The sequence below is a fragment of the Aphelocoma coerulescens genome, unplaced genomic scaffold (assembly GCF_041296385.1).
Source record: "Aphelocoma coerulescens isolate FSJ_1873_10779 unplaced genomic scaffold, UR_Acoe_1.0 HiC_scaffold_193, whole genome shotgun sequence".
Taxonomy (NCBI): domain Eukaryota; kingdom Metazoa; phylum Chordata; class Aves; order Passeriformes; family Corvidae; genus Aphelocoma; species Aphelocoma coerulescens.
In genome coordinates this window covers 94,755-115,606 of record NW_027183541.1, presented here as the reverse complement: position 1 = coordinate 115,606, position 20,852 = coordinate 94,755, and the positions used below count along the sequence as shown (strand labels likewise).

General features: G+C 65.7%; 3 protein-coding genes across 4 annotated transcripts; 2 read left to right on the top strand and 1 right to left on the bottom strand.

Annotated features, from left to right (window-relative positions):
- Nucleotides 1-11: 11 nt before the first annotated feature.
- Nucleotides 12-8,478, bottom strand: KIF1C (kinesin family member 1C). Of its 2 annotated transcripts, none has more exons than XM_068998976.1 (22): nt 8,366-8,478; nt 7,161-7,284; nt 6,835-6,911; nt 6,586-6,765; nt 6,436-6,501; nt 5,856-6,034; nt 5,661-5,772; nt 5,018-5,095; nt 4,860-4,925; nt 4,661-4,736; nt 4,506-4,584; nt 4,286-4,407; nt 3,741-3,853; nt 3,550-3,629; nt 3,239-3,314; nt 3,069-3,148; nt 2,881-2,975; nt 2,514-2,597; nt 2,072-2,234; nt 1,918-1,975; nt 1,010-1,621; nt 12-761 (listed from the first exon to the last, which is right to left on the bottom strand). In XM_068998976.1, the coding sequence occupies exons 2-22, from the start codon at nt 7,264-7,266 to the stop codon at nt 267-269; spliced, it is 2,997 nt and encodes a 998-aa protein (XP_068855077.1). In that variant the 5' UTR covers nt 7,267-7,284; nt 8,366-8,478; the 3' UTR covers nt 12-266. The 2 variants fall into 2 exon arrangements, with proteins under 2 accessions (XP_068855077.1, XP_068855078.1); XM_068998977.1 differs by having other exon boundaries at nt 1,160-1,621.
- A 1,507-nt stretch (nt 8,479-9,985) lies between these two features.
- CAMTA2 (calmodulin binding transcription activator 2) lies at nt 9,986-18,385 on the top strand. Its single transcript, XM_068998969.1, is given in 23 exon segments — nt 9,986-10,202; nt 10,278-10,378; nt 10,728-10,795; nt 10,876-11,011; nt 11,513-11,584; nt 11,662-11,851; nt 12,309-12,449; nt 12,901-13,628; nt 13,724-13,847; nt 13,927-14,064; nt 14,276-14,400; nt 14,610-14,809; nt 14,978-15,056; nt 15,219-15,453; nt 15,930-16,099; nt 16,173-16,402; nt 16,751-16,859; nt 16,861-16,956; nt 17,055-17,126; nt 17,228-17,248; nt 17,530-17,748; nt 17,750-17,832; nt 18,089-18,385. Coding segments are annotated over 23 exon segments (3,432 nt in total). The 5' UTR covers nt 9,986-10,171; the 3' UTR covers nt 18,153-18,385.
- Nucleotides 18,386-18,687: 302 nt separating this feature from the next.
- SPAG7 (sperm associated antigen 7) lies at nt 18,688-20,783 on the top strand. Its single transcript, XM_068998972.1, has 7 exons — nt 18,688-18,851; nt 19,222-19,289; nt 19,386-19,474; nt 19,854-19,938; nt 20,014-20,103; nt 20,276-20,432; nt 20,638-20,783. Exons 1-7 carry the CDS (start codon nt 18,701-18,703, stop codon nt 20,766-20,768), a joined length of 771 nt encoding a protein of 256 aa, XP_068855073.1. The 5' UTR covers nt 18,688-18,700; the 3' UTR covers nt 20,769-20,783.
- The last annotated feature ends 69 nt before the right edge of the window (nt 20,784-20,852 follow it).

The window sequence follows — 20,852 nt, the reverse complement described above, 5'->3', positions numbered from 1 at the left end:
AGGCACCAGGATGGGGGGAGGGGGCCCACAAATGAGGCGCTTTTTAATTAGTGGGATCGCCATTAATTAGGAGCTCCCCTGCAAGAAGAGGGGCTCTCCTGACCGAGGGCCCCTCCCGCAGACACACACACGCGGAGGGGGGGCAGTGTGACAGCAGCTGGGGGCCTCCCCGGCCGGGAGACCCCCCGATTGTGGGGGGCGGGCGGGAGGGGAAAGGCCGTGATTGTCCATTTCGGGGAGGGCGTGTCCCCAAAATTCCGCACCCCCTAAGGGATGGGGCCCCGCGCCTTCAGGTCGGGAGCCGAGCGCTGGCGGCGGACACGGGGTGGGGGCGTGCCCACGGCGGGGGCCGGGGACACCCCGTCCAGGGATCCCCGGCGGGGACGCCCCGAGGGAGGGGGCGGCGGAGGGGGGCTGTTTTCGGCTTGGGGGGACTCCCCTCCGCCCCCCCAGGCCAGGCGGTGCTGGGGGTTGCTCTTGAAGGGGAAGCGCAGCTTGGAGTCCTGGGGGGCCGGGTGGAAGCGGGGGGGCCGGCGGGGGGCCTGGGGGGGCTGCGGGCCCCCCGCCATGAGCCGGGCCTGCTCCTGACGCAGCCAGCGCAGCCGCCCCCGCCGGAACGCCGGGTCCTGCTCCATGAGCCGGCACAGCCGCGCCGCCGCCGCTGAGGGGGGGGAAGGGGGGCGAGACCCTCCGTCCGTGCTGGGCTGGGGGGGGTCCTGGGAAGGCTCTTGGGGGGGCGGCTCAGCCTCGTCACCATCGTCCTGCGGGGGGGAAGGAGAGGGGGGCTTAGAGGAGTCTGGGGAGGCTGTGGGGCAGGAAGAGGGGGGTTGTGGGGTGGGAAGGGGCGGATTTGGGGTGTCAGGGAGCTGCGTGAGGCAGCTGGGATCTACGTTAGGGGGTTGTGGGGTGCTACGAGAGGTCGTGGGTTGGGCTGTGGGCAGGCAGACCCCATGCCAGGGTGGTCTGTGCTGTGGGTCAGGCTCTGGGGTGCACGGGGGCCACCCCTCACCAGTGGCAGCGGGATAACGCGCTCCATCTGCCCCACGCGGTCGCGGAGGGCGCGGATCTGCTCGTCCTTGGCGCTGTTCTGCCGCTTCACCTCGCGCAGGATCCCCGCCAGCCTGTCGAGGTGCAGCCGGAGCCCCTCCACCTCGCTCACCTGCTCGCCGCTGCCACAGCCCTCCTCCTCCTCGCCGCCACCCACGGCGTCCCACACGTCCCTGGCCACGGCGCGCCATCCATCGCGCTCGGTGGGCTCCCGCTTGCCGTGGCGGCGGCACAGCTCCTGCAGCTTCGCGAGGCTCAGCGCCTCCAGCTCCCGCCGCGCCGGCCGCGGCTCCCGCAGGGCCACCTCGAGGCTCAGCTCCCGCACAGCCTGAGCCTTCAGGTCGGCCATGGTCACCCACGGGGACGGCGATGGGGAGGACGGGGTCGGGGATCCCCGCCGGCGCTGCGGGATCTGGTAGACGCGCAGCGGCTCCCGGCGTTTGCCCGGTGCCGGCAGTGGGAGCCCGGCCCGGCGCAGCACCGAGCGCACGGTGGGCGCCGGCAGCGCCTGGCGCAGAGACGAGATCAGGCGCCAGCCGGCCTCGTAGCACCGGGGGTCGTCGGTGGCGGGGGGCTGTGGGGGACAATGTTGAGGGATGTGGGCACTGCCCAGCGTGGAGCTCGGGCAGCCAGGGGAGCCCGAGAGACACCTAAGACACCCCCAAGGGATAGCCAGAAGACCCCCAAGGGACACCCAGCACATTCATGGGACACTAAGAGGACCTAGAGCACAACTGTGACACCCAGGGGCCACCCAACTACATCCAGAGCACCTGGGGGACACCTGTGACACTCAGGGGACACTAAAGTGACCCAGGGAACCCCCAGGGGAGCTCAGAGTTCCCAAATGATCCCCATCCCCCCCCTCACCTGTGGCTGCTCCATCACTTCCTTCTCCAGCTGGGGTTGGTTCTCCAGGTCCTGGAGCCTGGGGCGGGGGACACGCACGGGGTGAGCCCCCCCCAGCCATCCCCGGGGCTGTCCCCAAGTGTGCCCAGGGGGTGTGCCCAGGGGGTGTCCCCACCTCTGGAGGCGCATGTCGATGCCCTGCTGCTCCAGCAGCTCCCGCTGCGCCAGGTTCCAGTCTGGAGGGGGCCCGGGGGACACCCCCCGTTCCCGCTCCCGCCGCGCCTGCTCCGGGTGCGTGAAGCGGAACACGTGGTTCTTCCCCAAAATGAGGCGGTGGCCTGGTTGGGGAGGGGTTGGAGGGGTCACAGGGGGATTAAGGGGAGATTTGGGCAGGGTCACAGGGAGTTTTGGGGGGACTTGGGTGGGAAATGGGGGTTTGGGAGTGTCATAACGGATTTGAGGGAAAATTTGGGGCTGACACAGGATTTGTGGGAGGTTGAGGGGAATTTGGGGGGCACGCAGAGAATTTTGGGAGGGCACAAGGGAGAGACACAGGGATCTGGGGGGGGATTCCAGGGAGACACACAGAGATCTGGGAGGGCGTTGGGGGTCCCTACCCGACTTGAGCACCACCGGCTCCGTCACCTGCTTCCCGTTGACGTAGGTCTCAGCCCCCTCGCACGGCTCCAGGGTCACCACAACTTCAGGAGGGGACAAGGGGAGGGCGAGTCACCTCCCTGCTCAACTGAGGCAGGGGAACCCCAAATCCCATCCCCAACCACTCCAAATCCCCCTCAGCACCATGTCCCTCCCTCTCCCACCGGCACGGGGGGAACGGTACCTGGGGGAGCTGCGGTGACCTGCTCCAGTGACAGCGTTTGGGGGGGGGTTGGGGGGGAGAAAGAGGAATTAAGGTGTGCCAGGAGGGGGCAGGGCAGGGGAGGGCACCCCAAAATCTGGTGCCCCCCACCCTGAATCTCATACCTTCCCCCGAGGGGTCGGGGCGGCTGCGGAAGAGGCAGTGCTGCTCCCGGATAAATGGCCCCGACAGCTTGATGTCCACGTCCACCTGGCCCACCCTGGAAGAGGGGGGCACGGGGCAGATTGGGGAAGCCCAAGAGACCTGGGGGGGGCCTGAAGGAGTTTTGGGGGTGCCACAGCCCCCCCCTTACCTGGTCACACCGTCCTTGATGTGGTAGAGAAGGCACTCAGACATCAGTGGGTCCTCGTTGAGGTTCACCAAGTGCGGGGTCTTTTGGGGGAGGGGGACACAAAAATAAAAACAGAGTCAGGGTGGGGGGGTCCCTCGTGGTGGGGGCCCCCCCAGCCCCCTCTGACTTGCCTTTTTAGGGGAGAACACGCCAACGGTGCCGCCGTCCTCCCGCAGAGCCACCCCCATCTCGGCCAGCAGCGCTTCCCTGGGGGGGCACAGGGAATTTGGTGGGGGCCTGAGAGGGTGTGGGGGGGCCCAGAGGGCTTTGGAGGGGGTCTGGGGGAGTTTAGGAAGTGTTGGGGTGGGGTTTGGGGGGGCATATGGGGAGTGCATAAGGAGCATTTGGGTTGACCGTGGTGGGGCTGGGGGGGGGTTCAGGTTATTTGGGGGGGTTGGGTAGTGTTTTGGGGGTTGTGGTGGGGGTTTGGGGCGCCCCTCACCGCTCCAGCCTCAGGGCTTCTGTCCGGCGCAGCTTTTCCTCCCACGTCTCGTTGAGCTCTGCGATGATTTTCTCCGTCTCCTGCGAGGAGCAACAATTTTGGGGGCTACCCCACAGTTTGGGGGAGGGGGGTCACAGACTCCCTGGGTCCCTGTGGGTCAGGGGAGGGGCTGGGGGGTGTTTTGGGGTCACCTGCAGACGCTCCATGGCCTCAGTGGGGCCCAGGGGGGGCTCCAGCCCTGGACCCCCATTGAGGGTGGGGGGTGTCACGGCCGGGGGGGCAGACAGGGTGGTGTCAGGGAGACCTGGGGGGAGATGGGGGCTCGGTGTGGGACAGTGTTGCCTCCTGCACCCCCATATCAAACCCTAACTGCCCCTCTGGCACCCCAGCTGTGCCCCCCACACTGTCCCCTAAACCCCCCGTGCCACAAACCCCACCTTAGCTCTGCTCCCAAATCTCCTTTTCCCTCAATACCCCCCGTAAACAACACCCCAAATCCATTCCCCCTACAAAACCCTCTAAATCTGACCCCCCAGACCCTACAAACCCCTTTAACTCCATCCTCTCACCCCAAACCCCACCCAACCCCTCACCCTGGGCGCTGAGCAGCTCCTCCAGCTGCGTCACCTCCTCCCGTAGCTTCTCAAAACCCCTAAATCCTCTCACAGCCCCCCAGATCCCCTCACGGCCCCACAAAATCCCCTCACAGCCCCCCAAATCCCGCCCAGCCCCTCACCCTGGGCGCTGAGCAGCTCCCGCAGCCGTGTCACCTCCTCCCGCAGCTCCCGGATCAGCCGCGCGTTCGGGTCCTCGTTGATCACAGCGTGGCACCGGATCTGCTTCGTGCGGTCGGCATAGCTGGGGGTTAGGGGGAGAAAAGGGGCAGGATCAGGGCTGGAACCCCCCTCCCCACACCCCAAAACCCACCGAGGGCCCGCCAAAGCCCCCTCCCTCACCGCAGCGTACTCAGCGTCTCCTCGTAGTTGCTGTCGGCCGGGCTCAGCGCCGCAATCATGGCCGTGCGTGAGTTCCCGCCTGCGGGGACGGGGTTAGGGGGTCCTGGGAACCCCCAAAAATCTCCTCACTCTCCCCCACTCCTCCCCAAACCCACCCAAGTTCTCCTTCAGCAGCCACGTCAGCACCGAGTCCCGGTACGGGATGAAATCCGGCTTCTTCTTCTTGCTGGTCTGTTTGGGAGCAGGGAAGAGGGAACGGGCTGGTTGTGAGGGCTCCCCAAAAAAGGAGGGGACCCCCGAGGGTGGGAGGCCACAGGGATTGGGGTGACACTCCCCCAGGGCCCCCAGACTCACCGCCTCGGCCAGGGCAGAGATGACCTTTCCCAGAGTGGTCAGAGACTTGTTGATGTTGGCGCCTTCCTGGGGAGTGGGAGGAGGGGAAGCAAGGCTCAGAAGGGCTTTGGGGGGAGTCACCCCCTCTTTTCGGGGGGTGCAGGGGGGTCACCGCTCACCTTGAGGCGGATGCCCTTGGCCCCTGAGGCATCGGCGCGTTCACTGCCTGCCAAGTCCACCAGGCTGATGCGGCTCACCTGGGGGGGGCAGGGGGATTTGGGGGGATCTAGGAGGGAATGTAGGGGGGAAATGGGGGGGTGAGGGGACTTGGGGGGCACTTTGGGGGGTTTGTGGGGGTGATTTGAGGGAGTGGAGAGAATTGTGGGGGGTGTTTGGGACGGATGTGGAGGAAATTTGGTGGTGTTTGGGAGGGGCTTGGAGGGATTTGGAGGTTTTGGTGGGAATTTGGGGATATTTTCAGGAGCATGGGGGAGTTCAGCAGGGATTAACTCGGGGGAACAATGGGTGACGGGGCAATTTTGAGGGAGGTTTCGGGGGCTCTAGGAGTGGATTTGGGTGATAATTTTGGAGGTGACTCAGGGGGATTTAGGGGTGACTTTGGGGGAATCTGTGGGTGATTTTGGGGCACCCTGGCCTTCTCTGCAGCGAGATCACTCAGCGGGTCACAGCTGTGCTTGCTGAAGATGACAGCAAATTTTGGGGGGACTCAGGAGATTTGATAGGGTCATTTCAGGGGGATTTTGGGGTGACCCAAAATTGGGAAGGAAGGGATTTAGGGTGTGATTCCGAGGCTCCCCTGACCTTCTCCGTGGTGAGGTCACTGAGCGGGTCCCGGCGGCGCTGGCTGAACACGATGGTGAACACAGCATGCGAGCGGCTGCTCGTCTCGTTCATGTTTGTGGCTGCCACTGTCCTGCGGGGGAGTTTGGGGGGACCCTCAGTGCCTGGGGGCATTTGGGGGATTGGGATTGCCCCTGTGCTCCTCTGTGCCCACACCTGGCCTTGTTGCCACTGTCCATGAGGTCGGCGATGTCAGCGAAGGAGGCGACGGCGAGACGCGACAGGTCCTGCACGTAGGGTCCGAGCAGGGGGTGCTCCCGCACCCGCAGCCCCCCCCGGCTCTTGGGGTTCAGCAGGTCCCGCACTCGCTCGCAGTAGATCTCCAGGTAGCTCACCTGGCGGCCCCAATGCGGTCAGGAGGGCCCCCAAAACTCATGGAGGTTGAGGGGGTGAACCCACAAAATGGTGGGGAAGAAAGACCCAAACTGGGGGCAAGTGAAAGCCCAACTTTGGGGGCACACCCCCAAATTGATGGGGATGTTGGATTTTGTTCCCCAAAATGGTGACGGGGAAACTCCCAAACTGCTGGGGAGCTCCCAAAATGTTGGGAGGGGTGGCAGATGAACCCCCAGACTGCTGGGGGGGGGGTGGGGTGAGTCTGCAAGAGCTGAACACCCAAATGGCCTGGGGGGGGATCTGCAAGCGGGGGGTCACGCTCTGAACCCCCAAACCCCCCTCACCTCCACGGAGAAGGAGAGTTCAGGAGATGCTTCCCAAACTCCCAAATTCCCCTCACCTCCACAGAAAAAGAAAGTTCAGGTGACCCTTCCCGAGCAACCCGGGCGAACAGATCCTCGCAGAGCTGCGGGCGAGCGCCGTTGAGCTGGGGGCTGCGGGGGGCTCCAGCCCTTCCCAAGCCCCCCGGGAGGCCCCCCGGGCCCCGGACCTGCGGGATGATCCCGTGCTGCCCTGGCTCCTGCCGCCCCATCATGGTGTAGGACTTGCCGGCGCCGGTCTGGCCATAGGCCAGGATGCAGACGTTGTAGCCCTCGAAGGCATGCGCCAGCATCTCCTCCCCGATATCCTGGTACACCCGGCGCTGCGAGGCGAAGTTGGGGTCCTCCTCCTGCAAGGGAGTGAGTGAGGGACCCCCAGATCCCCCCGCAGGTCCCCCCGCGCCCGCCCTGGCACTCACCGAGGTGTGGGACCAGTACGAGTAGTCGAAGGTGAAGTGTTTGGTGGCGTCTTTGGGGAGCTTGGGGTTGGTGATGCCTGGGGTGGGGAGGTGACAGTGGGGTTGGGGTGACCCCCCCCTCCCCACGTCACCCTCAACCCCCACAGCACCGTCACGCCCCCCAGAAACCTCTCTGTTGCTATTTTTAGCCCGGCGGCAGCTGGTCCTCCGGGCCCGAGGCCAGCACAGGACAAGGACGGCGGCGGGGGGGGGGTCCCACACTGCAATCCCCCACCCCTGGGGTGTTCCCTCTCGAGACCCCCCCCTCCAACGTGACCCTCACTCACAGGTGGTGTTTCCTTGCATCTGGATAACGCACTTGGCCTGGCGGCTGCTCTCCCGCGCACTGAAGGGCCGGACTCTGACCGCCACCTTCACCGAGGCACCCGCCATGCCCGTGACAGCGTCACCCTGTCGCGACATGGGAACATCACCTCCTGGGACCCCTCTGCGAGGTGTGAGGGACCCCCGCCCACGCCCACTCCCAACAACGCCCCAGTCGGGGTTGCAGGGAGGGAAGGGGGGAGGGCTGGATCCGTGTCCCTCCCTCAATCCCGGCCCAAGGAGAGCCCTAAAAATAACCCGGGGTGGTGCCGGGTGAGGTGGTGATGAAAGAGCCCCCCCGCGACCCTCCCTAGCACCCCAAAAGCACAGGTGGCACTTTGGCAGGGTCAAAGGTCAGGGGTAGGGGCAAAGGGTGAGATTTGGAGTAGGGAGAGAGGAAGACGGGGGTGAGAAGCCCCCCGGATCCCCCCCGGTCCCAGGTGATTCCAGGTCAGCATAAACAGCACATGACACCCTCCCATCCCGCCCCCGACTGTCACTGACTCCCCTCCCAAAATGCGGGGGTCCCATCCCCGGGCCTCAGGCCCCCCACCATGGAAAACAAGGGCCGTGACCCCATGACCCTGAGAGAGCCCAATGCCGGCATCAACTCCCTATACCACCCCTAAATCTGCCTCTACACTCCGAGACATCCCCAAACTCAACTATAGCTTTCTCTAAACCTGCCCCTACACCCATGTGACCCCATAAGCTCACTCTCTTCACCTCTCAAATTGCCGGTGGGACCCCTGTACCTGCTCCCTACCTGCCTGAGATTCCTCAGCTTCCCCTATAGTCCCCCTAAACCTGCCCCTATGACCCTGTGTTCCCCCTAAACCCAATTCCTACACCCCTATAACCCCCTAAACTCCCCTACAGGATCCCTAAACTTGCCTCTCAGGGACCTGAGCCCCCCCAAATCCCCTGTGACACCCCCTAAACTAGCACCCCAAAAGAGACCCAAACTACCCTATAACCCCTCTAAATCTGCCCTAGGCCCCAGGGAGCCCCTGAAACCCACTTTCCACACTCCTCGGACCCCCCAGGACCTCGTACAGCCCCCTTAAACCTGCCCCTACGCCCCTGTGGAGCCCCCTGATTTTGCTCCCCGAGCCCTGAGACCCCCCAAACCTGCGCCCGCGCCCACGCCCCCGTCACTCCCGCTCACCGGTCCCGCGGTGCCGCATCCCCTCGGCCCGGGGGCTCCCGGGCCGTCGCCGGCGCTGTCTCCGCCCGGGGGCTCCGCGGCGGCTCCGGGGCTGCGGCCGCGCCCGGGCCCGGCGGGGCTGGGCCGGCGCGGGGGCGGGGCCTGGAGCGTGACGCCTGAGGGGCGGGGACCGGCGCCCCGCCCCCTCTTAAAGGGGCAACGTGGTGAAGATGAGAAGGCTTTTCCCGCCTTTTTCTCTCAGGATTTTCCTGATTTTTTCTCACATTTTTCTGTGCTTTTTCCTTCCAGGTGTTCCCCATTCTTTTCCTCACACTTTTCTTTTTGTTATAGGATTTTTTTCCATTTCCTCGGCATTTTCTTCCTTCTCGTTTCCTACAGGTTGTGCTACATTTTTTGTCACGATTTTCACTTCGTGTTTCCTGAGCTTCTCCATTTTCTTTCTCACTTTTCTCCCTTTTTCCCTTTTTTCTCTCACACGTTTTTCCCTTACCCTTTCTCCCTGTTCTGGCCCTTTTCTCATCACACTGTTCCCCGTTTTTCTCCTCAGGCTTCTCCCTTTATTCCCCTCAAATTTTCACAGGTTTGTCCCCTCACTTTTTTCAATTGTTCGCTCTACTTTTCTCTCACTCTTTCTCCCGTTTTCTCCTCACACTTTTCTTCTTTTTTGCATCATTTCCCCCTCCCTCACCCCTTCCCCCCATTTTCCTGCTTCCACTTTTTTCCTCGTGGCCCCCTTTCCCTAATTTTTTCTCATACTTTTTCCTCCATTTTTCTTCCATTTCGCCTCACTCTCAGGACCCCCCCCACGACACAGAGAACCCTTGGTCCCTACTCCAGGTAGGGCTCCAAAAGGCCTCCGAATCCTCAAAACGGCCTCGAGAAAGTTTATTCCCAATAGTAGCCGCAGTCTTCGTGCAATCGAAAATACCATTATTTGGTGGTTATGTACCCTGAAAACGTAATCGGTAGTTCGACTTGTAGCGTTTATCACGGTGGTGTGACTGAATGCGTGTAAATTCATACATACGATCAACGAAGCGACTGACAGCGAGGAATTTGCACAATTTGACCGATAAAATTCATTGCTAAGTGTCTGCCCGCCCACACGACCCCGAGTGCCCCCGCCCCTGGCCCCGCCCACCCCCGGCGGCGCGCCCCCGCCCCCCTACGCGCCTACGTCACGCGCCGGCGGCGCTGTCGGCGCTGGCCCCCGGCGGGCGGGAAGATGGCGGCGGGCGGCGGGGGCGGGGGCGGGGGCGGCGGCGGCGGCGGCCCTGAGGCGCCAGGTGGGGCCGAGGGGGCCGGGGCGGGGCCGGGGGCGGGGGCGGGGGGGGCGGGGATGGGGGGGTGTCATTGGGGCGGTGTGTGGGGCTGCCGTGGGGCGCGGTGGGAGTGATATACGATAGACATGTGGGGTGCAATGGGGCAGAGGTGTGGGGTGCAATGAGGTGGGGTGGGGTGGGGGGGGGGTAGAGGGCAGAGATGGGGAGTGCAGTGGGGTAGAGCTGGGGGTACAGTTCAGGGTTGTGGGGAGGGGTGTGTGCGGTTATAGAGCAGGGATGCAGGAGGATATAGGGTACTGATGTGGGGTGCAATGGGGCGGAGATGGGGGGGGTGTAGGGCAGAGGTACTGGGTGTAACAGAGCAGGGTGCTGAGGATGGTGACGGGGTCCCTGGTCCCGTGTCCCCCGCGATGTCATCTCGTTGTTCCTCCACCCCATCACCCATTTTTGGGGGGCCCCTGCAGGTTCAAGCCCTTCCTGTGCCCCCCAAGGGGAGCCCTGAGGGCCCCGTGTGTGCCCCGAGATGAGCAGCAAGGACCCCCCCGAGGTGTCTGGTAAGGGGAGGGGGACACACAAGGGGGGACCGGGGGGGGACACACGGTGGGGACATTGAGCCCTCCCCCTGGCAGAGAGGAGCCACCTGAAGGTTTTCCTGCCCCGGAAGCTGGTGGAATGTTTGCCCAAATGTCCCGTCCTGCCCAAGGAGCAGCTGCGCTGGAACACCAACGAGGTGGGGGGGGCACAAGGGGACGTGGGGGGCTCACAGGAGGGGATGTGGGGACATGGAGGACACGCGGGAGGGGATGTGCGGACACAGGAATGGCGCGTGGAAGCAACACGGGATATAGAGGAGGTACTTGGAGATGTGGGAGGCGATGTGGGGACACAGGGAAAGAGCATTAAAGGGACACGGGAGGGGGGTGGGATGGGGAGGACACGAGGACAGGGGTAGGAATACGGCAGAACAGGCGACACCAAGGCAGCGGGACGATGTGACAGCAGGGGTGGGACAATGCAGTGACACAGCGGGTGGGGGACAGGGGACACAGGGGACACAAATGGGCCACCTCTCCCCCCAGGAAATCGCCTCGTACCTCATCACCTTCGAGAAACATGACGAGTGGCTCTCGTGCTCCCCAAAAACCAGGTGGGAGGGCCCTTGGGATGCCCTGGGGGGCTGGGGGTGCCCTGGGGGCTCCCAGGGGGGCCCCCTGACCTCGTGTCCAGGCCGCAGAATGGGTCAGTGATCCTGTACAACCGGAAGAAGGTCAAGTACCGCAAGGACGGGTATTGCTGGAAAAAACGCAAGGATGGGAAGACGACACGCGAGGACCACATGAAGCTGAAGGTGCAGGGGGTGGAGGTAGGAGGCGGGGGGGGGCCAAAACAGAGCCCCTCCCCTCCCCAAAAGAAGCACCTGGTGCCCCAAAAAAAGAACCCCATTCTGTAAAACTGCTCCTGGTTCAGGTATGGGGAGCTGGGAGGGGGCGGCTGGGAATGCACAGGGAGGGGCTTGAGGGGGCTCAGGGGGTGCTGAGTCCCCTCAAGGGACAGTTTTGGTGTGCCAGGGACCCCCTGTGGGTGGTTTAGGTGGTCCAGGATCCCCAGCTGCAAGTCTAGGGATGCTTGGAGCTCCCTAGTTGGTAGTTTGGGGATGTCAGGAGCCCCACGGGGTGGTTTGGGAGTGATGGGGATCCCTAGGGGACAATTTGAGGGTGTCAGACTCTTCCAGCCAGGCAGCTGGAAGTCTGGGGTCCCCCATACTTGGATATGAGGCCCCCACAGGATGTGGGGATCCTCCCAAAGGCTGCTTTAGGGTTCTCTTTGAGGTGGCAGGATCCCTCAATCCATGCTGTCCCCCCAGTGCCTCTATGGCTGCTACGTCCACTCCTCCATCGTCCCCACCTTCCACCGCCGCTGCTACTGGCTGCTGCAGGTAACAGGGCGCACCGGGACACCCCCGACCCACCAGGGCCCTGGCCCCAACCCTGAACTCCTCTGTGTGCCCCCCAGAACCCCGACATCGTCCTGGTTCACTACCTGAACGTGCCGGCCATGGAGGAGTGCGGCCGCCCCTGCGCCCCCCAGCTCTGCAGCCCCCCACTGTGCGCCGGGGCCCCCCCAATCTGCGCTGCCACCGCCGATCCCCGCGAGTGGCTCAAGTGGTCCCAGGAGGAGCTGGTGGCCCAGCTGCGCCCCATGTGTGAGTGGGGGCTGCTGCAGAACCTTTTCCAGAGGGGTTTTACCCACGGTTCGTGGAGAGAAACGGGGGTGTGGGAACCGGGGGGGGGGGGGGGGGGGGGGGCGTGGCATTTTGGGAGGGAAGGAGAGACAGCCTAAATCCCCTTTTTTGACAGATTTGTTCTCCCTTTTGCCATGCTCTAAAGGATGAAGGGGCTGGGGAGGGGGAGGATGCCCCCAAAACCTCTTTCCTTGTGGGATTTTGCCTTCCCTTTCCTGTGAAGTAGGACTGGGGCAGTGTGAGGCCATTTTAGGGGGATTGGGGAGGACGCCCCAAACCCTGTTCTTGAGCAGTTTTGCCCTTGCTTTCCCACAGGATGAAGTGGGAGGGAGGGTGTGTGTGGCTCTTTCGGGGGGGCTGGATAGAGAGTGCACTGCACAATGCCCTTCCTGAGGGATTTTCCCCCCCTCTCCCGCAGTCCACGGGGTGAAGTGGGGCTGCGGGAATGGGGGGGCTCCCCCCGGGCTGTCCCTGGAGCAGCTGGTGCAGCACATCCTGGAACGGCACCAGGCCCGGCCGCCCCCCCGCACTCACGCCTGCCTCTGCGCCGGGGGGCTGGGTGAGACAGGACCCCCCGGACCCCCAAAACCCCAAGCGAACCCACCGGGACTTCCTGGGGCTCCTCCTGCTCAATGGGACCCCCAAAACCCTGGGGACCCCACTGGGATCTCCCTGGGACCTTCCCAGCCCTTCCTGGGGTGCTCTTGAACACCCCCTGGGATCCCCCAAAAGCCACTGCAATGCCCCGAACCCCTTTGGGAACCCCCAGAACCCCTCGGGGCTCTGAGAGCAGGCCCTGGGACCCCAGACTGTCCCTTGGACCCCTGTAGAACTGCCCCAAACCCCTTGGGACAACCCCACATTCCTCTGGATCACCCTGAACGCCCTTGGAACACCCCAAATCTCTTTGGGACCTTCCCAAATTCCCCTCAGGACTCCCCTTGGGACCCTAAAATCTCCCCCGAAACCTTCCCTGTCCCCTGCTAACCCCCCCCCCTTGTACCCCGCAGGCACTCCCGGCCACAAGTGCGGCAGCACCAAACACCGCATCATCTCCCCCAAAGTGGAGCGGGGGGGTGGGGGGGGCGCACCAGGGGACACCCCCAAACCCGCCCCCTCCTCCCCTGACACCACCCAGCCCTCCCCGGGCCTGGGGGGAGGCACGGCACCCCCCGAAGGGCCCCGAGCCCCCTCGTTACCCCCCGCGAGGGGGCTGCCGCTGTTGGTGGTGGCCAGTTTGGGAGGGGGGGCGGCACCGGGGGGGCCCGAGCAACCACTGGGCCTGACGCCCAGCCAGCACCTGGTGACCCCCGAGGGAACCTGTCCCACTGCGCCGCCCCCCCCGGCTGCCTTTGACCCCGACTGCTTCCTCAACAGCCCCCGCCGCGGGCAGACCTACGGCTGCGAGGCCGAGGCCCCCCCCGGCGCCCCCCCCCCACCCCCAGCCGCACCCCCAAAACTGGAGGAGGAGGAGGAGGAGGAGGAGGAAAAGGAGGAGGAGGAGGAGAAGGAGGGGGTAAAACAGGGCACGGTTCCCCATGACCCCCTCAGTGCCGCCCCCCTGCCCCAGCCCCCCTTCCCCCACCCCTTCCCTGAGCTGCTGACAGGGGATGAGGGGGTCCCTCCAAACCCGCGCGAGGCCCCCCACGCTCCCCACCTCTCCTCGTCCCCCCCGGCCCCCCCCAGCGACTCCCCTGTGGCCATCACCGATTTTTCCCCAGAGTGGTCCTACCCTGAGGTGAGCGCTTTGGGGCGGGGGGGTGTCCTCCTCCCCCTCGCCCTCTCTCCTCCCATCCCCAGGGGTCCCCAGTGACCCCCCCCGTGTCCCCCCAGGGTGGGGTGAAGGTGCTGATCACGGGCCCATGGGGGGACCCTGGCGCCTACTCCTGTCTCTTTGACCGTACCTCGGTTCCGGCCGCGCTGGTCCAGCCAGGTGTCCTGCGCTGCTACTGCCCCCGTGAGTATCCCTGCGGCGGGGTCCCCGCTCGTGTCCCCCCTTCCCGCAGCGCTGACCCCACCTCCGTGTCCCCCCACAGCCCATGAGGCCGGCGTGGCCGCCCTGCGCGTGGCTTGTCCCCCCCGGCTGCTCTCCGCCGCGGCCCCGTTTGAGTATCGGGCACGGGGGGCAGCACGGGGCCCCCCTGGGGCACAGCTGGACTGGCTGGCACTGGACGGTGAGCGAGGACACCCCAGGACCCCCCCAGAACGGGACGGGACACCCTGAAACAGCTCATGCCCTCAGGGGGTGGCACCCAGACACCTGGGATCTTGTTGGGGTCCCATTATGGGGATCCTAAACCTGTCCTTCTCCCCGTGGGGTGACACTATTCAGGGTCAGGGTGTTTGGGGTGTGCCTCCCTCACCCCTGGTTCCCCACTCTGCCAGAGGCCCAGTTCCGTCTGTCCATCCTGGAGCGCCTGGAGCAGCTGGAGACGCGTCTGGGGGCCCTGCCCCCCCCTGCGCCCCTTCTGCCCCCACGGGGGGCCCCGTCTGAGACCCGTCCCGAGCAGGTGAGGCCTCCCCCAACACTTGAGTCACCGCATGGCCCCTGAAGATCCCTGGTGCTCGCTCGTGTCCTGTGATGTCCCTGATATCCTCTAATGTACGCTGGCGTTGCGTGGCGTCCCCGGCATCTGCTGGAATCGGCTGGCATTCCCTGGGGTCCGCCACACACCTCTCCTTGTGCCCTGGTGTCCCCTGACATCCCCCCTGGGGACAGGGGCCGGGGTCATCCTTTGAGGCACGGGTGGTGGCCATCTGCGAGGCCATGATGGCACGGCCGGGCTGGCCGGGGACGTCGCCGGGGACATCGGGGACCTCGATGCTGGCGCACGGGGTGACGTTCCGTGGGATGACGCTGCTGCACCTGGCGGCCGCCCAGGGCTACGCCAGCCTCGTGGAGGCTCTGCGGCGCTGGCGGTGAGCGGGGCACCTGGGGACAGGGGCTGGCTGGGGACACGGACTGGCACGAGGTGGGGATAGTGATGGCGATCCCCCCGGGCCATGCCCCTAAGTAGAGGTGAGCCCCTCCAGGCTGGGTCCCTGTCTGGATGTGACACCTGTCCGTGTCCCTTCCTGTTCCTGCAGGATGCTGGCAGTTGACAGCCTGGAGCTGGAGCAGGAGATCGACCCCCTCAACGTGGACCATTTCTCCTGCACCCCCCTGGTAAGGGGACGCGGTGGTGACAGTGGGGACACGGTGGCAGGGCTGGGAATGCAGTGGCACCAAGGGGATGGGGGCGTGGGGTGGTGGCTCAGGAAGGGACGGCATCTCGGGATGGGGGACGCCTTGGGGACACCCTGTTGACACGTGTCACCGTGTCCCCAGATGTGGGCGTGTGCCCTGGGGCACCGGGAGGCGGCGGAGCGGCTGTGCCGCTGGGACCGGCGGGCGCTGGCCGTCCCCGACACCCTGGGGCGGCTGCCACTGGCCCTGGCACGTGCCCGCGGCCACCTGGCCCTGGTCACCCGCCTCGAGGAGCTGCAGGTGTCACCCACGTCCCCGCGCTGTCACCTGCCCGGGCTGCGCATCCCCTCCCCGCTCTCCGCCAGCCCCGACACAGGTATGGCACTGGCACCTTGTCCCCTCCCTGTCCTCTGTCACTGTGTCCTTTCCCGGGCTCCTGGTCACCCCCACCGTGGTGTGGCCACTGTCACCGTGTCCCCTCACTGCTCCTGACCACTGTCACTGTCACCATATTCCCTCCTTGTCCCCCGCCCCCTTTCATGTGCCCCCATGGCTTCGCTGGTCCCCTCCAGCTTTTCCCCGCTGTGTCCCCCACCGTGTCCCCTATCCTCCCCCACATCTCTGTGTATCCAGGTGTCCGCAAGTTCCCCCTCCACATTCTTTGTCCTTCCCTTTTGTGTTCCCTGTGCATCCCATGTCCCTCTTGTTCTCTGTCCTCCCCAGCTTCCTTGTGTCCCTGGCGTGTCCCTGTGGTGTCCCCTGTTCTCCCCCCATGCCCTGCGTGTCCCCCCTTCCCCTCAAGGTGTGTCTCTCCAGGACTAAACCCCACTGCCATGTCCCCCCTGTCACCAGGGCTGAGCACAGCCAGCAGCCTGTCGTCACCGTCGGGGCTCTCGGAGGGTCCTGGCTCCGTCCCGCTGCCCCCCGGCCCCCCTGGTCCCTCCGAGGATGAGAGCTGGGGGGTGGCAGTGCCCCCCAGCCCCCCCGAGGATGCCCTGGCCCCATCCTCCGACACCCTGCAGGTAAAGGCGGGGGACAGCCAGGGCTCGGGACACACCCAGCACAGGAGAGTCTCAACGTCCCCCCTGCCCCCAGGCCGAGGTGGTGACACTGGCACGACAGATCATCGAGGCAACCCCTGAACGCATCAAGCAGGAGGCACCGGGGGGGCCACCGGGGGCACTGGGAGCATTGGGATCAGCAGGGGGGAACCTGGGGACGCCGGGGACGCCGGGGCCAGCTGGGCCAGCAGGGCTTGGTGCCGCCATGGCCTGGCTGGCCACCTACCTGGAGAGTGTTGACCGTCCCCCTGCACCTCCCCACAGGTACTCCTGGGGTTGGGGGGTGTCCGGGGGCACCCTCAGATCCCTGGGGGGGTCACCCACATCCAGCAGCACCCCAGGATACTCTTGGGGATTCCCCCGTGGCCTGGAACATCCCAGTATCCGTTGGGAGGGCCCTTTACGTCCTATGATACCCCAGCGTCCCCATGGCGGGGGTCTCCCACATTCTGCAAAACCCTAGTACCCCACCGGGGGGAGGGGAGTCCCTGGCTCCTGGGAGACCGCAGTGTCCTCTTGGGGACATTCCATGACACTCAAGTTCCTCCCTGGGGGGGTGTCTCCCATCCTCTCCCCTCCCCCCGACCCTCCTGTGTCCTGTGTGTTCCCCAGAGCAGAGGCAGCCTCCCGGGGGTCCCCGGGGGTGCCTGAGCGGCCGCCCCCCCCTTCGGCCGCGGGCTGGGCTGAGTTCCTGAATGCGTCAGGGGGGGCGCGGGGTGAGGGGGGGGGCCGTGGCCCTGCTCACCCTCAGTGACCAGGAGCAGCACGAGCTCTATGAGGCCGCACGCCTTGTCCAGGGCGCTTTCCGCAAGTACCGGGTGTGTACCCCCTGCTCCCGGCACCCCAAAACCCCCCGGGGCCCCTCTGGGGCCTCCCCGGCACCGCTGACCCCCGCAATCCCTGTCGCTGCCCCCAGGGCCGGAGGCTGAAGGAGCAGCAGGAGCTGGCGGCCGCTGTCATCCAGCGCTGCTACCGCAAGTACAAGCAGGTACTGAGGTGTGGGGTGAACCTGAAAACCCCATGGACCCCTCCTGGGTACCCCCTGGGCACCCCATACCCCCCCCTAACCCTCTCTCTCTGCCCCACAAGCTGACCTGGATCGCTCTGAAGGTAACAGGGTCTCCCTGGGGAGTGTTGGAGGGGGGGCACCCAGATTTTCGGAACTGTTTTGGGGGCTCTGGATGCCTGGGCTCCGGAACACGTGGACATGGGGGCCGCCGTTTGAGGATGCTGGGACATTGGGGTGACATTGGAGTGCCCCCCTCTGTATCCCCTCTGTCCCCGCAGTTCGCCCTGTTCCAGCGGATGACGCAGGAGTGCTGGGACACTGGGGTGACATTGGGGTGCCTGTTTGAGGGTGCTGTGACGCTGGTATCCCCCTGTCCCCCCAGTTCGCCCTGTTCCAGCGGATGACGCAGGCCGCCATCCTGATCCAGAGCAAGTTCCGGAGCTACGCGGAGCAGAAGCGATTCCAGCGGCGCCGGCGCGCGGCTGTGCTCATCCAGCAGCGCTTCCGTAGCCTCCGCCAGCACCGGTGCACTGAGGGGCACTGAGGGACACTGGGGACAAGGGGTACTGGGGACAGAGAGGTCCTCACCCTCCCCTCCATTTTCCCCCAGGAGCACCTTCCTCACCCTCAAGCAGGACCAGGCAGCCCGGAAGATCATGAGGTTCCTGCGGCGCTGCCGCCACCGGTACGGGAACATTGTGGAGGGGACAGGGAGGGGACAGGGTCGGGGACTGGGTTGGACACAGTGAGGGGAAATGGGGACATTGTGGGGCAACACAGGGACACGGGTTGAGGTGTTGTGTGGTTGGGAGGTGTCACATGGAGGTGGGTGGAAGCAGGTGACACTGGGGGGTTGGGGACAGGTGACACCGTGGGGGCAGACTTTCAACAGAGCCTGCCGCCCCCCCCCCCCCCCCCCCAATTCGTGTTTCCTCGCTCAGGATGGAGGAACTAAAGCAGAACAAGGAGGTGGACAGTTTACAGACGCGGGGCCTGGCCTCGTGACCCACCCACACTGGGGATCCAGGCACTGGGGGGGGCTCCACCGCCCCCCCGGGGACCCAGGCATTGGGGGGCCTCACTACCCCCCCTTGCAGGGGAGCCCAGGCATGGGGGGGTGCTCCCCTCCCTGTCTCCCCCAGGCGTTTTTGTGTGTCTGGGTCTCCCCGGAGGGCTCGTGGGGAGGGGAAGAAGGGGGAAGAGCCACCCCCCGCCCCCTCCTCACTCGCCCCTGTACCCACCCCCCCCCCCGCATGCCCCACTCTCCCCCTGCCCCGTGTGGGCTCTTTGTACAAAGTTCCATTAAAAAACGAGGAAGCGGGAGTAAAAGACCCGATGCGTGTGTGTGTTTATGTGTGGGGAGGGACACTGGGACACTGGGCAGGAGGGGACATTGTTGGGGGCCGGGGGTGGCGGTCCCTCCCGGGAAGACCCCGGCGGGTCCTGTAAAGGGCAGGCCACGCCCCTTTGCGGCCAGACCACGCCCAGTCCCCGCTCCTCCACAACGTCCCGCCCCTTTCCCAGAGGCCGGGCCCTCCTACGTCCCCGACGCGATGACGCACGACGCCGGGGCCGTGGCCCGCGCGCGGCGTCACGCATCGCCCCGTCGCAAGATGGCGGAGCTGGACCTGCTGGGTTCCATCCTGAGCTCCATGGAGCGGCCGCCCGCCGCCGCCGACGGCGAGACGCGGCGCCGGGCGCGGGGTCAGCGGGGCTGGGGAGGACGCGGAGGCACCGGGAGGTGGGGGGGGCACCGACCGGTCGGGGCGGGGAGCGGCGCGTCCCGGCTCTTCGCCCTCGCACCCCCCTCCCCCCACTCCCGGCGCCCACCCTCACGCGAGACCCCGCCCCACGCGGGCTCCGCTCCCTCTCTATGCACGCGCTCGCTCTCCTGATTGACGGGGTGGGGGGGTCTGGCCACGCCCCACGCCACGCCCATCACACGACACGCCCATCCCAGGCCACGCCCCTGCCCCTTCAGTGACGTCCCCGAGATGGTGCTGGCCCCGCCCTCTCCGCCCTCCGGAGGTTTTGGGGGGGTCTCTGCCGCCCTGACCCTCCCTGTCCGCTCCAGAACAAGCCGCTCGCATGAAGAAGCTGCAGGAGCAGGAGAAGCGCCAGAAGGTCGAGTTCAGAAAGAGGGTGAGTGGGGGGACGGGCATCACTGGGCATTTCGGGCTACTCTCCATGGGCCCCCCCAAATTCCTGGGCCCCCCTGGACTGCCCGTGTATCCCCAGATGGAGCAGGAGGTGTCCCAGTTCATCCAGGCCACCGGGGAGCCCCGGCGCCGGTTCCAGCCCATGAACAAGATTGAGAGGAGCATCCTGTGAGTGGGGCCCTGGGCACACTGGGAGGGTGGGCACTGGGGGAGTACTGTGTGCTCTGCGGGGCACTCGGGGGACACTGGGAGGGCAGGGGTGGGGCAGAGGGGACAGGGGGGGTACTGAGAGCGCTTGGGAGAACACTGGGGACACTGAGAGACGTGGGGATGGGAGGGCACTTGGGAGGATACTGGGGACACTGGGGATACTATGGCTGCACTGTTGGGGCAATACTGTGAATGCTGGCGTTGGACACTGGAGACATGGGGCAGGACAGGAGCACACCAGGATGGCAGCTGTATTCTGGGGCAGTTGGGGACCCTTGTGGGGGGAGGAAGGACCCCTCTGGGGAGCCCCAGTGCCAGCAGTTCCCTGTTCCCCCAGGCACGACGTGGCGGAGGTGGCCGGGCTGACATCCTTCTCCTTTGGAGATGACGAGGACAGTCGCTACGTAATGGTGTTCAAAAAGGTGGGGGATGGCGGGAGACACTGTGGGGAGGACCAGGGGAGGTGAGGGAACACAGGGCGATGCCAGTGTCCCCAGGAGTTCGCGCCGTCGGACGAGGAGCTGGACGCGTATCGGCGCGGTGAGGAGTGGGACCCGGCCCGAGCCGAGGAGCGGCGTCGCCTCCGGGTAGGCGGGGCTTAGTGGCCGTGGGGCGGGACTTAATTGCGATATGGGTGGGGCCCAACAGGGCGTGGCCAGATGGGTGTGGCATGCACTCACGGTGGGGGGCAGGCCTTATATGGGTGTGGCCTGAGCGGGTGGTGTATGGCGGGGCTTGTTGCTGACGCCTTGCCCCCAGGAGCTGGCGGCACAGCAGGAGGAGGCGGAGCTTGAGCGCGGCCCGGCCCCCCCGGGTCCCCCCAACGACTACAAAGACAAATATCGGCACCTGATCGGCTCTGACGCCGCCAAAGCTGCTGCCCGCACCATGGAGGCCAACAAGGCGTATGGCTGTGGTGAGCAGGGGGTCCCGGGGAGGTCCCGAGGGGGTCTGTGATGGTCCAGGAGGGTCCTGGGGGTCCAGGAGGCCTGGAGGTGTCCTGGATACCTGGATCCCTTCCCGGGGGAGTTTTGGGCACCCAAATACCTAGGCTCTCGATGGAGGGCTGGGGGGTCCCTGTGGGAGTCACAGCCACCTGGTTCCACCCTGTGCCCCCCCAGTGCCGGTGGCCAACAAGCGGGACACGCGCTCCATCGAAGAGGCCATGAACGAGATCCGGGCTAAGAAGCGGCTGCGGCAGGCGGAGGACGAGGGCGGGGCCGGGGGGGGCCCCGGGGGCCCCTCTGTGTGATAGGAGGGTGGTGGGGGGGCTGTACCCTCCGGGGGTATTTAACAGTGTGGGGGAGGGTGACAGGGATGCACAGCAGGGGTGATA

Bases quoted from the DNA above. Each gene is read 5' to 3' on its own strand.
- SPAG7 (XM_068998972.1), top strand. From the start codon at position 18,701: ATGACGCACGACGCCGGGGCCGTGGCCCGCGCGCGGCGTCACGCATCG. The intron at 18,852-19,221 runs GTCAGCGGGGCT...TGTCCGCTCCAG, and splicing joins GACGCGGCGCCGGGCGCGGG to AACAAGCCGCTCGCATGAAG. The intron at 19,475-19,853 runs GTGAGTGGGGCC...CTGTTCCCCCAG, and splicing joins AAGATTGAGAGGAGCATCCT to GCACGACGTGGCGGAGGTGG.
- KIF1C (XM_068998976.1), bottom strand. From the start codon at position 7,266: ATGGCGGGTGCCTCGGTGAAGGTGGCGGTCAGAGTCCGGCCCTTCAGT. The intron at 5,773-5,855 runs GTGTGGGCACAG...ACTCCCCCGCAG, and splicing joins GACAGTGGCAACAAGGCCAG to GACAGTGGCAGCCACAAACA. The intron at 1,622-1,917 runs GTGAGGGGGGGG...TGTCCCCCACAG, and splicing joins AAGTGATGGAGCAGCCACAG to CCCCCCGCCACCGACGACCC.